The 14,233-nt window shown below is 32.8% G+C and overlaps 2 protein-coding genes across 3 annotated transcripts in view; one reads left to right on the top strand and one right to left on the bottom strand.

Annotated features, from left to right (window-relative positions):
- The window catches only part of LOC117174698 (venom allergen 5-like), a 27,078-nt gene extending 13,814 nt beyond the window's left edge, over positions 1–13,264 (bottom strand). The window contains exons 1-3 of one of the 2 annotated variants that reach the window (XM_033364006.1): positions 13,193–13,264; positions 12,962–13,111; positions 115–276 (exon numbers count right to left, since the gene is read on the bottom strand). In XM_033364006.1, the coding sequence (XP_033219897.1) occupies positions 115–276; positions 12,962–13,108 (309 nt within the window). In that variant the 5' untranslated portion in view covers positions 13,109–13,111; positions 13,193–13,264. The other variant, XM_033364005.1, reaches the window with a different exon arrangement.
- Positions 1–14,233, top strand: part of LOC117174693 (potassium voltage-gated channel subfamily H member 8) — a 288,810-nt gene that overhangs the window by 229,442 nt on the left and 45,135 nt on the right. The window lies entirely within an intron of this gene.

Below are 14,233 nucleotides of genomic sequence, written 5' to 3'. Positions count from 1 at the left end.
CCATACTAAGTATTTAAAAAAATGAAGAACAGAGCAAGCTTCTATACAAATAGTGTTTTTTAATTAATAATACCCTGTAAAATGTGTATAGAGAATTTTGGCATTATAACTCACAAGATTTGGCATATTCTTCGCAGGTGGTTGTGGACCAGGATTTCCTTGTTTTTCATTTCCAGAAGCCACCTTTTGCCTGTCCTTATTATGTATATTAACTATTTCATCCTTTTGTTCAGATGTAAGATCATACGATTTTTCAGTACATATTGGTTGTGTATTCTTCAAGAAAACAGTTTTTATTTATTAATTTGCATTTTAAAAACACTGCTGCTATAACACTGTTAATCACAGTGAGGGTTGCATGTATATAAATAAATATATTTTCAAAATATATAGACACAAAATGATCATAGACTAAAATCGACTAATTTTACATAAAATATTTTGGAAAAATTTTTGGCAATAATTATTCTGTAAGTTTAAACTATATAAGCTTAAAATGGGAGAAATGCGCTATAAAAACAACAAATAAATCCACGCACGCGACTAGACACTAACTAGGAAGGCGACCCAAGTGTCTGCCTCTGATTTGATTACACGGAGAAAAATGGATGTCTAAATGTAGATGTTCAAAGTGTAGGATTGTAACACCTAACATGCAGATATTCATGCGAAACATTTAACACCTTTTTAGATGTTCGGCGTAAAAATATTTCTATGTTATACTGAAACAAATTCAGATGTTAAAACCGTCCGAGCGTATGCGCATCGGGCATTGCAATTTCACGACTATATGTGACGGCTATATATTTCCAATATTAAAATTATGGAATATTACAATTTTGGAACATTTCCAAAGAATAAAAAGAAAATATCCTTACATAAAATTGGATAAAAACTTCTTCTGTCTAAAGAAGGGAACAATGATCTTATGTTTTTGGTTTATTGACTTAACACATTTGACAAAAGGTTTATAAATTTGAAATAAAAATTGAGTTTAAGTAACTTAGAATAGATAGAATATTTATTTCAGATTAGAGACCATTCGGTCGCCGATTATTCACCCCCTTTTTATTTTGAATTAGAAATATTGAATATAACCTCAACTTGACTGAATGCATCATCTGATCGACATTTCATACCCTTTAACTTTTTTTCTTAATAATCAGACATGTAATATATCGGATTTTTCAGTTGAACATCTTGGATGTTAGAGGGTAACATTTCACTGTTTAAGATCTACAGATGCTAACTTTGGACATCTAGATTGTTGCCCTATAGTTAAACATCGATTATGATAACCCTAAACATCTAGATGTTACGTTTGAACATCCATTTTTCTTCGTGTAGTCCTAAAGTATGTTTTATAACACAACGAATAAGGTACATTAATTTTTTCCTACGTGCTCAAAATAATATTTAGGGGGTGAAATTACCCTTCAAAGTTTTCGAATAATTACCTAAGGAATATAACGCAGACCGACAAAATTTTAACCCAGAAACCAAAGTATACTTTTCCGAAGTTTTTTAGTGTGCTGAATTCGAATTTGAGTTCCAAATTATCAAATTGGCTCCGGTTTCTAAGATATCCTCACCTAAGAGTGCGAAAGTCGCGATTTTGGGCTATATTTGAGGTTATGTAGCATTGCGACATTTCGTTTTTCCAAAAAGCTATTGTAAGCGTCTTAAAGTACAAGTGCTATGTAAGTACGCAGGCGGAAATATTATATATAGTTTATATATAGTGTGAAGTTTTATATGTAATATTCATTTGCTTTATACAAAAAATGTATAAAACAAATGAAGATTTGATACAATACTTCATAGTATATATAAACTATATATAATATTGCTGCCTGGGTACGTATGCAAGTAGAGTAAAACGCTTTTATTTTCTACCCAATATTGTAGGAAATAAATCAAATAAATTTCTGTGAAATTTTGTATTCCACAATAATTAAATTGCAAGCCTTAAGATGCTTCATGAATGAAAAGGTGCTTTAAGAGTAGTTTAACCCCTTCGAATCAAAATGGGAGTGCCTTATACCGGTAGACTGCGATGCTTTCTATTTCCGCAATGTTTTATATTCTAAAGATAATTTTTTATTACGACCATTAAACTACAACTGTTACAATTGTTCAAGAAAATAAAAATTCATATTCTTCAAATAATAAAAAAAACTAGGTCAACAAGGTAATGATAAGAGCCCATTTTCATAGTAATAAAATATTAAACTGCACTTTTTCATTTTTTGGCTGTATTTCATGATTTTGTAACTTCAGTTACCTTTGCCATTGATATATGACACACACACGCTCCAGCGCACACACGCGCGCACGCGCACGCATACACACACACACACACATATATATATATTTAAAAGTTTGTCATAAGGACAACCGCAGGATTTCGCCGGAAGCGGGTGCTAATCTGAAAAACTGCACCCGATCCCAGCGAAATCGCGTTAAAATTTCAGCCACAACCACATCTCACAACCATGAGATAGGTGGTTACAGTCTGTAACGGAATCAATACGACGATCCGGCAAAAGTATCGTGCATCCTGAGGACAAGGAGCGGTCCAAAGACCTTCTGCCTTTTTTCCGCAAGTATTTTGGCATATTGTTCACACGCAGGGATGCTTTTCAAGGTACTGACCACACTGAAAAAAATTTTTAGGTATATTACCTAGAATTCTTGCTATCCCAGCTAGGAACTATCGCTGGATTTCGTCTTCCTTAAATAGTTAGCTGTATTGAACAGATTTTCTTGCAGGCACAATATAGTTGCAGTATCTAGAAAATTTAGCTGTAATATCTATATTTCCATTGATAAACAAGTATAGGTGTCACACCTAACCAGGTTCAGCTAGATATTCTAGGTGAAAAATATAGCTAAACTTGACAGCCTATCTAGCTGCGTTTTCTAGGTATATTAAGCTAGCACAAGACTATGAAGGTATAGAGATGTAACCTATTTTATAATTTAGGGCTCATTTAGGGCTAATTTGGACCCGTGGTCCTAAATTTTGGGCTCTTTTATTATTTTTTTTAATAGTGTTTGCGCCAGCTTAACGTTAAGCTGGCCGAACATTGCTGTAAAATGTGCTAAAAATTATTTCACGAAAAATTCACCTTATACAATAATTTAAGGCTCATTTAGGGCTCTGGGAATATGATAATGGAAAATTTTAAAAAATTGTTCAAACAATTTTTGGTAAATAATTGTAGTAAAAATGAAGTAAACAATTTTCTTCCTTTACCCTATGTTAAGGCTCACTTGAGGTTCCATAAATATGGCATTTGAATTTTACAATAAATTGTTTAAACAATTTTTGTTTAAAATAAATTTGCCAAAACAAAATATTTTCTTTTCTCTTGCATAATTTCAGGCTTATTTAAGACTACTGAAAAATCATCGACCGAAGGTCGCGTGATATTTCCTTCGTCCTTTTTTTTGGTTATTCATGGTGTTGTGCCACCTTAACGTTATAAAAAATACATGAAGAAAACAATTAAACCCATTTTTACTCCTCGCATAATTTAGGGCTCATTGAGGACTAATTTGGGCCCGTGGTCCTAAATTTTGGGCTCTCGTATATTTTGTAAAAAATAGTGTTTGTAATAGCTTAACAATAAGTTGGTTCAAGATTGCTGTAAAACGTTATAAAAATGATTTTACAAAAAATTCACCTTATAGAATATTTTAGGGCTCATTAAGGGCCCTATAAATATAATAATTAAAAAATTTTTAAATGTTTAAACAATTTTTGTTTAAACAAATTTGTCAAAACAAAATATTTTCTTTTCTTTTTTCTTGCATAATTTCAGACTCATTTAAAACTACTGAAAAATCATCGACCGAAGGTCGCGTGATATTTCCTTTACACTTTTTTTTTGGTTATACATGGTGTTGTGCCACCTTAAGGTTATAAAAAATACATGAAGAAAACAATTAAACCCATTTTTAGTCCTCGCATGATTTAGGGCTCATTGAGGACTAATTTGGGTCCGTGGTCCTAAATTTTGAGCTCTCGTATTTTTTGTAAGAAATAGTGTTTGCAATAGCTTAACAATATGTTGGTTCAAAATTGCTGTAAAACGTAATAAAAACGATTTTACAAAAAATTCACCTTATAGAATAGTTTAGGGCTCATTAAGGGCTCTAGGAATTTATTAATTAAAAAATTTAAAAAAAATTTTTAACAATTTTTGTTTGAACAAATTTGCCAAAACAAAATATTTTATTTTCTCTTGCATAGTTTCAGGCTCATTTAAGGCTACTGAAAAATCATCGACCGAAGGTCGCGTGGTATTCCCTTTACCCTTTTTTTTTGTATTATGCATGGTGTTGTGCCACTTTAACGTTATAAAAAATACATGAAGAAAACAATTAAACCCCTTTTTACTCCTCCCATAATTTAGGGCTCATTTGAGGCTAAAATTGATTTCACGAAAAATTTACTTTATACAATAATTTAGGGCTCATTTAGTGCTCTAGGAATATGATAATGAAAAATTTAAAAACATTGTTTAAACCATTTTTGTTTAAACAATTCTAGTAAAAATGAAGTAAACAATTTTCTTCTTTTACCCTATGTTAAGGCTCACTTGGGGCTCCAGAAATATGGTATTTGAATTTTACAATAAATTGTTTAAACAGTTATTTTTATTTTTCATTATCAAGTTCTCAGAGCCCTAAATGAGCCATAAATTATTGTATGAGGTGAATTTTCCGTGAAATCATTTTTAGCACGTTTTACAGCAATGTTCAGCCAGCTTAACGTTAAGCTAGCGCAAACATTATTTTTTTTTTAAATAAAAGAGCCCAAAATTTAGGACCACGGGCCCAAATTAGCCTCAAATGAGCCCTAAATTATGCGAGGAGTAAAAATGGGTTTAATTGTTTTCTTCATGTATTTTTTATAACGTTAAGGTGGCACAACACCACGAATAATAAAAAAAAAGGTGAAGGAAATATCACGCGACCTTCGGTCAATGATTTTTCAGTAGCCTTAAATGAGCCTGAAATTATACAAGAGAAAAGAAAAGAAAATATTTTGTTTTGGTAAATTTGTTTAAACAAAAACTGTTTAAAGATTTTTTTTTAATTTTTAATTATTATATCCCCAGGGCCCTTAATGAGCCCTAAACTATTCTATTAGGTAATTTTTTTGTAAAATGATTTTGATGACGTTTTGCAGCAATCTTGAACCAACTTATTGTTAAGCTATTGCAAACACTATTTTTGACAAAAAATACGAGAGCCCAAAATTTAGGACCACGGGCCCAAATTAGTCCTCAATGAGCCCTAAATTATGCGAGGAGTAAAAATGGATTTAATTGTTTTCTTCGTGTATTTTTTATAACGTTAAGGTGGCACAACACCATGTATAATCAAAAAAAAGGGTAGAGGAAATATCACGTGACCTTTGGTCGATGATTTTTCAGTAGCCTTAAATAACCCTGAAATTATGCAAGAGAAAAGAAAAGAAAATATTTTGTTTTGGCAAATTTGTTTAAACAAAAATTGTTTAAACATTTATTTTTTAATTATTATATTTCTAGAGCCCTTAATGAGCCCTAAAATATTCTATAAGGTAAATTTTTTGTAAAATCATTTTTATAACGTTTTACAGCAATCTTGAACCAACTTATTCTTAAGCTATTGCAAACACTATTTTTTACAAAAAATACGAGAGCCCAAAATTTTGGGACTACGGGCCGAAATTAGTCCTCAATGAGCCCTAAATTATGCGAGGAGTAAAAATGGGTTTAATTGTTTTCTTCAGGTATTTTTTATAACGTTAAGGTGGCACAACACCATATATAAAACAAAGGGCAAAGGAAATATCGCGCGACCTTCGGTCGATGATTATTCAGGAGCCTTAAATGAGTGTGAAATTATGCAGGAAAAAATAAAATATTTTTTTTGCAAATTTGTTTAAAGAATAATTGTTTAAACAATTTATTGTAAAATTCAAATACCATATTTATGGAGCCCCAAGTGAGCCTTAACATAGAGTAAAGAAAGAAAATTGTTTACTTCATTTTTACTAGAATTGTTTAAACAAAAATTGTTTGAACAATTTTTTTTAATTTTCCACTATCATATTCCCAGATCCCTAAATGAGCCCTAAATTATTGTATAAGGTGAATTTTTCGTGAAATAATTTTTAGCACGTTTTACAGCAATGTTCGGCCAGCTTAACGTTAAGCTAGCGCAAACACTATTTTTTTTTTAATAAAAGAGCCCAAAAATTAGGACCGCGGGCCCAAATTAGCCCTAAATGAGCCCTAAATTATAAGATAGGTTACATCTCTATACCTTCATAGTGTTGTGGCAGCTTAACATACCTGCGTTTCTGGCTGAAGTGCCTATAATTTTTTCTAGCTAATAGACCGATATATCTTCAGATATAATGACGCAAAAATATATTAACCATATATATATATATATATACCAAGGGGATCACATAGCTCTTCAAAGCTAGTCATATTTTATGTTTCTTCGTCCAGTCTATGCTGCACTTTGTAGACTTCTCTCCAAAATACTTCGACCTCCTCTGATTTGGGCGGGTGTTCGACAATAACTGGAGGGTCTTTGAAGAGTCGAGATAAGTCAGAGAGAAACTGTCGATTTTCTCTGACCCACCTCTCCCTTCGCTCTAGACTTCTCTTAGCGTCAGATAGTATCCGTATTCTCTTAACAATATGCTGCCAGATGGTCAGCAGCTTTGACTTTTTAAGTGTGTGATAACGGGTCCGGAGTTCGCGCGCGAACTTTCGAACCTTGGCGGTCAAATTCCTGCTAGATGTGATGTAGACAATCACACACTGAATGCGGGACGCGTACTGTCTTGCCCAGCCTATCTTTATAGCAAGTTGATGCATTCGTCTTTTGGCCTTATGATCAACCGTTGATTTTGTTTTACGGGTCGTATCGGCCAAAGCTCTCGCTGCATTATACACACAACAATTGATAGCCCAGAGGTAGGATTCTCCGCAAAAATGTCCACAAAGCTCGTCATCCATTTCAGCCAGATCTTTAGGCTTGAGAGAAACCTTGGTTTTGATGTTTCTCCGAATCATGAAGCATCGCTCTTCCTCTAATGGATGCCTGCCCGCGGTTGGTCTTAGAGTCGCTTCTCTTTCTCTGTTGCCGTATTGTTCTAGCTGAGGTAGAATAGGCGTTCCGCTTACATGGCCCTTTTTTCGGAGTAGTTCAGCTTGGTTTCGCAGACGTTGCTGCGAAAAGTGCGATAGCTCCGGGTGTTTCTCGCACCACAGAGCATGCAGCCGTGCCATGTAACCCCGTTCAGGGGCCACACTCGCATCGTAGCACTCTAGCAAGTCGTGATTCAGTCGCTCCGTCCACCCAAAGGTCGCGAGATCCCGCCGATCCATCGCATTGAATCCATTTTCATTGGCTCCCCCAGCTCTAGAGTAATCGGCATTGTTAGCCGACCCATTGTCGGGAGCCTTGCGCGTTCTGTTGTTTTGTACCACACTTACTACAACTATGTTTGGCGTTGTCATTGTTGTTCCCACGAGAAACTAGGGAAAGGGGTTCGTCCATCCTTGTAGCGCCCCGCATGCAAGGATAAGGCTGCGTACTCTGAGAGGTCGCCCGGTATCCTAGAGTCACCATTCTGGACACCTCACTCAGGTGCCACTGAACTTTCGGCACGGTTTTCATACCTCCGCTTGGGGGTTAATTCCTTCGGGACCACCCCTGGACAATTGTCCGCGACTGCCTATTTATTTTTGTAACCATATTCAGCAGAAACCCTTGGTACAAGAACCCTATATCCGCACCCGAGGACGCGTTCGATGGCTTTGCCATAATGGACAAAAAAGTTTGAATATTGATAGTTGAAACTCGTCTTATAATTTTTTTTAACTTTATTCAATAATAAGGTGTATTTTTTCTGACATGCGCTTCTGCTGGTTCAACTGAAATATATCAACCTATCTTACTTTTAATTTTAAATTTTAATTGAATCTTCACAAGTAAATCAGCTTTTAAGGTTCAACAAGTAAATTTTTTCAATAGTTGAAGTGTTTAAAAATGAAGAAGAATCAGTATTATTAGTTTATCAAATGCAATCATAATTTAAGAGGGAGTAACGTTGTTTAAAGGACCATGTAATTAAATCGAAACAAAAGAAAGAAATAAGTAAAAAATAGAAAGGCATGAATTAGAATCTCCCTATCTTCATCTTCGCCCCTACTTTTATCACGTTTCGGTATTTAATTTCTGTTCTAATTAATATAACTTTTTTATTTTTTATTTAGCTCATCTTATTTTTTTATTGTATTATTGAATGTAAAATATATCACGTTTTATTTTTCTCTCATTTGTATAGAAAGGGATTTTTAGAAAAACACCTTACTCTTTTAGAGATGGGAGACACCTCCAGCGTTACGCTAATTTTTAAATTACATATGCATACTGCCGTAGTAAATAGCCTAATAGAATCCAAATAGAAACCTAATAGGATATGGCTTCTATCAGGTCCTATTACTTTCGAAAGTGAGCTTTGTTCCTGGTTCTATCTGGTTTTCTATTAGGTAATTGTGAACTTTCGAATCAGATCTTAATAGGATTTAATGTGTCTGTATTCGGCTCTTGTAGCTATTAGCCATTGGTTTCTAAGTGGAACCTATGTGGAACCTAATCGGCTTTGAATTCGGGTTCTGTGCGGTTCGTATTTGGTAATTTTGAACTTTCTAATTGGCTATTATCTGTATCTGATGTGATTATATTCTAAAATGCCTATTAGAATCCAAAAACAACATAATAGGATATGGTTTCTATGAGGTCCTATTTCTTTTGAAAGTGGGTTTTGTTCCTGGTTCTATTTAGTTTCTATTACGTAATTGTGAACTTTTTATTGGATCTTATTAGGATCTAAAGTGTTTTGCATTTGGCCCGATTGCTCAACGGAAAACAAATTATTGCTTAACTTATTGTTGTATAATCTTCATTTTTAAAAGATTTTTAATGTACAATTCTCCAATACGATACTTATAGCTATAATCGCACGCTTAAACGCTTCGAAACATCGCACTCGTTGAGGATTCGAACCCTACATATACTACCTAAACTTACATTATACCACACGCTCTAACTCATTTCGCTGTCGATGCACATGGATCTTGGTTACAAAATGTGGGTCTTTAATAACCTAGAATACCCTTGGTGAAAAAAGCGATTTTCTGCAATACACGCACAAAAAAATAATCAACAAATAATTAAGGAAATCAGGTACAAAAATGCTTCAATAACCTCAATGATAAACGAATAATCCTATGCTATATGAAAACTTCCTTAGAATGTACAGCTGTCAATGTATCAAATTATTTTATCACACTTTTTATTCATGTCAGTTTTAAATTTGGAATAACATTTTCAAAACATCAATTTAAAATATAATAATAATAACTTTTTTATAGACTTACACCGTTCGCAAAATATTTGAAACGGATAAAGAATAAATAGCAGTGCAATTAAAAATAGTTTTAATAACCTTAGGAAAAAGAACATTTTCTGCTATATAAAAACCTCCATAAAATGCACAGTTTTCGATTGATCTAATTATTTTATAAAACTTTTTAACTTATCTTTTCATTTAAAATAAGAATTCCGAATCAATAATTAAAAATTTGTAAAAGTTATGTATAATTTATAAAAGCACATTTGCTACAAGTTACAACTTATTTCTATTTTCACTTTATTTTGCACAATGCACATTGTAAAAAACTTGTTTATCGAAAATATATTATTTTGCATTCAGGGACTTGAAATTGTTATTCAATTTATTTATTGCCTATTATTCATTAACGATCCCGATAGAGCCTATTAGAGAAGCAATTTTGTACTTGTCCAACTTTCGATAAAGTACGACCTAATAAATAGTTAATAGAAGCACCTTAAAGAATTAATGGCTTAAGCATCATTTTAGAACTACAATTATTTTGTTCCTATTTGCCGTTTGAATTCCTAATAAAAACACTTAGAGAAGCTATCTTGTATTGCGCCATTTGCGAGAAATCAGAACCTGATAGGTGCCTAGTAGAACCACCCTGAAAGAATTATTTTAAGTTTTAACCTGAATAATTTAATTCGGATTTGCCATTCAAATTCCTTATAGAACTTCCCAGAGCAGCAGTTTTTAACTTGTGCCATTCGTGTAAAAGCAGAACCTAATAGATTTCCTTTTGGGAAACTTTTTATGCAGGACTTCGAATTTTAATTCGATCAATTTAATTCCACTTGACCATTAAAAGCCTGATAGAACCACATATAGAAGCATTGTGTATTTCGTAATATACGCAGTAATGTTGTAAAAGCATATCAGTGCATAATAGAGCCTATTAGAACATTTTTTTCAAGTTAATATTAGTCCCAGTAGCCGTTTAAGTGCCCAACACATTCTTTTAAAATCCAAATTCAGGTAAAAAGGCTCTTAAGAACCACTTAAGACCATATAGAAACCTATCTACATGCTATATGTTTTTAAATATTTTCTATTGATAACCAAATGAGCATTTTTACTAGGTTGCCATTCGTGAGAAAGCAGTACCTACTATGTGCCTCATTCCCATGTAAATTCCTTACAGAACCTCTTAGAGAAGCATTTTCGCACCTGTGCTATTTGCGAGAAAGCAGAACCTAATAGGTGCCTCATAGAGCGACTTTGAAACCATTAGTTTACGTAAGTTTAAACTCGATTAATTTAATCCCAATTTGCCATTAGAAATACTAATGAAACCTCATAGATCAGCAATTTTAAACTTGTGCCATTCGTGAGAAAGCAGTATATAATAGGTACCTCGTAGAGCCACTTTGAAAGCATTATCTTGAGTTTTATTATCTGATTAATTTAAATTCAAGTTCCCATGTAAATTCCTAACAGAACCTCTTAGAGAATCATTTTCGCACTTGTGTTATTCACGTATTTTCCAAGTGAAGTACATCACTGGCACAGTACTTGCCTAGTAAAGATTACCGAATCTCCGGTACTGGGCATCTGTTTGCAATGCTCCGCAGCACTGGCGTGCAGCATTGGCGCGGTACTGCACATTAGTACTGGTCCTTTACTAAAAACCGCTGTCGTACGAAAATGATAGAGTTAATTTTTTTAAATCATTTAATTGTGTTTACGACCATTCATTCATCATCATAAGACTCCATATGGTCGAAATATTATTTATAATTAAAAAAGTGTACATTTCAAACTTTTTGTTTAATTTTAAACACCTGCCATTGTCATACTCTAAAGACATAACAAAAAATATATATAAAAAATAAATAATAATTGATTGCGAGTATTTTCTCTGTAAATTTTAATGGTCCTGTTTATAATGAATACCCAATATTACTTTTTTAAACATCATATTGCAAACAAAATTTCTACAGCTACTGGGTTTCGAACCTATATCTAAACCGAACCTAAATTGCCTAACAGACGGGTGTCTTGACCATTACTCTATAGCTATACTTGAAGAATTGAAAGCCAATGCAAAAACCATGCTCATAAGTCACAGCTCAAAAAATGTGAAAAATTATTTTTTAACGCTTCTCTTTCATTAAATATTTACTTATTATGCGACAGCATATAGATGTAAAATAAATTAACTTTCAATGGGAATATAAATAAAATAATTTGTAAATAGATAATTGATATCGGATAAAATTTTGAGGATTTCGTGATTCCGGGCTGAAAACCTTATAGTTTCGGTCAGGTGTCCGTCCGTCCTTCCCCCTTCGTAGAAAAGAACATAAGCGTCAACATCTAGCAAATCAAAATGGATTAAGCGTCAAAATCTGACACAGAAAAAATGCATAAACGTCACCATTTTTTCAAACAAATTTTGTTGAAAAATTTTTTTTTCAAACCATGGTTTTGTAACTATTTTATTTTTTTTATTTTTTCACCAATTGTTTTTCAATCCATTATTTCGCGCCTTTTTGACTAATTATTTTCATTTTATATTTTATTTTTTCGCGTTTTATACCATTTTAAGACTTTTGACAATGACATAAAATGTAATTTTTAATTACTTTTAATGTGTTTTAGACTATTTTACAATGATTAAGAATTACATAAACAATAATTTCTTCTGAACATTCACAATTTATCATGAAGATGAAAATTATAATTTTTCCCTTAAACAAAAACAGAGACAAAAATTGTTTTCAAAAATTTTTTATATTTATAGTCTTTCGAGAATTTAGAACACATGAACCATATTTTTTAACATATTTCTTCATTCGCAATCGCCGCGTTATGATCTTTTTTTTCCTTTCATACGTAAAAGGTCCTAGAATTTCTGTAATCCTTAAAAAACATGTTTAGAGTTTAGAGTTTAGCAGCACCAAATAATTATTGTCGAGTCAAACAAGAATTCAAGATTACTAAAATCTCACCTTTTATAAAAATCTAATTCATTCAATTTCTGAACCATTCTTTCAATATAAACAACTTGAAGAGTACTTTTTAATGTAAATATATTCATTCCGAATCGGAAGTCGAATCGATAAACTGAGGGCTTCGAATGCCGATTCGAAAGATTTTCGAATTGCAGAATTCGAATTCGTGTGTGTGTGGGTGTGCATGGAAATTTAGTTTCGGCCGGGTCTCCGTCCATCCGTCGTACTTTTTTAAAGGGAGGGAATTGAGGGAAGGTAAAAATTTTGTTTTATCACTTTGTTGTGGACAACTTTCTTTTACAATTTTTTTGTCTAAAGATTTGATTAGGACTCGGCGCCTACCTTGACTAATTTTTTTGCACAGGGAGAGTTTTCCAAAATAGTATTTTTGTTGAAACATTGCATATATTTTACGAAAAAGCAGTAAAAAAATTGAAAGCTACCCTAGCTATTTAAGCTTTATTTGGAACTATAAAAATATTTATTATTTGATTCAGTTTTTTTTCAATAACTTGTTTCAACTTACTTTGTACAAACACATGGTATGATGTGCACAAATACCGCAATAATCTTCTTGTGCACTAGACAGCACGAGAAACACAGCCATCATAAATAAAAAATTTAAATCGCGTAAAAATACCATATTTTCAGCTATACGTTTCGCTTTGTGCATTTCCTAGCAAAAGAACAAGCAGTTGTTACTCAACAATGAAAACACTGTTTTGCTGTATGCCTTTATATCCGCTCTGCTACTCACAGTTTGCCACAATTTTAGCAAGGGTATCCTATCAGCTGCAGTTTATCATAACTCGTAACGCAAATATGCTGACTATTTTCCTCATATATGGAACACTTTGGTGACAAGGATCATAAACGAAAACGACGCACTAAGTTTTTATAGTCTGGTAACATTTCTACTTCCTCCAAATAAGATCTTATTTTTCCTTGATAGAAAATGTTCTAATCGGAAATTTGGAAAATAGATATTCCTTTCCTTATTAAGATTTCTTTATTTAAAAGAAATTGTAAGATTTGATTACAGACTAAAATTATTATATTAAATTCCATAAGTTAGTCATTTATTTGAGAGATTAAGCTTTTAATTATATATAATTAAATCTTGCATCAATTACTTCATTTGAAAGTTTGCATTTTAAATCATATTGTACTTCAAACTACAAATTAAATGAAAATTTTTAATTTTTATTTATTAAAAATGTCATTACTAACTGCCAGAAATAGATGCTTATAATTTCCATTTCTTAATGTAATAAAACACCGCATCACAATTTTATAAAAATGTTAAGAATTTAATTAAGCTAACTCGTAATACGACTACCTTTTAACAAATATTGATTGACGCAAATCCTTAGAATTTCCAATTAGTTGAGGCGCTCTTTGAAAAATGGTACATTCATTGATATGGGAAACTTGACTTCGATTTTTTGTAGTTTTAGCATGTAAAACTAGAGCTTATATGTTTAATTTTAAATCATCGACGTATGGAAATGGACCGATAACGCTGTGGGGACAACGGAAATGGGCTATAGAGATAGAGAAAGAACATATGAGATGTAGACCTGTCTCTTTCTAGATAAAGTCGATTGGTCGAGAGCATTTTCGTGGAGTGAAATTTGATGAAGCATATGACCGTGCTTTGCATCGTGAATGCCCTAATAATGTCACGTTTATTGTACCTTTTCAGGATCACCCGTTTGGCTCTACCCTACTCCCTTGCTTTCCCTTACTTCATCCAATTTCTTCATCCACATCACTCCCTGTCCACTACCATCCAAGA

This window comes from Belonocnema kinseyi, chromosome 6 (genome assembly GCF_010883055.1).
Source record: "Belonocnema kinseyi isolate 2016_QV_RU_SX_M_011 chromosome 6, B_treatae_v1, whole genome shotgun sequence".
Taxonomy (NCBI): Eukaryota; Metazoa; Arthropoda; class Insecta; order Hymenoptera; family Cynipidae; genus Belonocnema; species Belonocnema kinseyi.
This window is presented reverse-complemented; position numbering and strand designations above follow the sequence as displayed.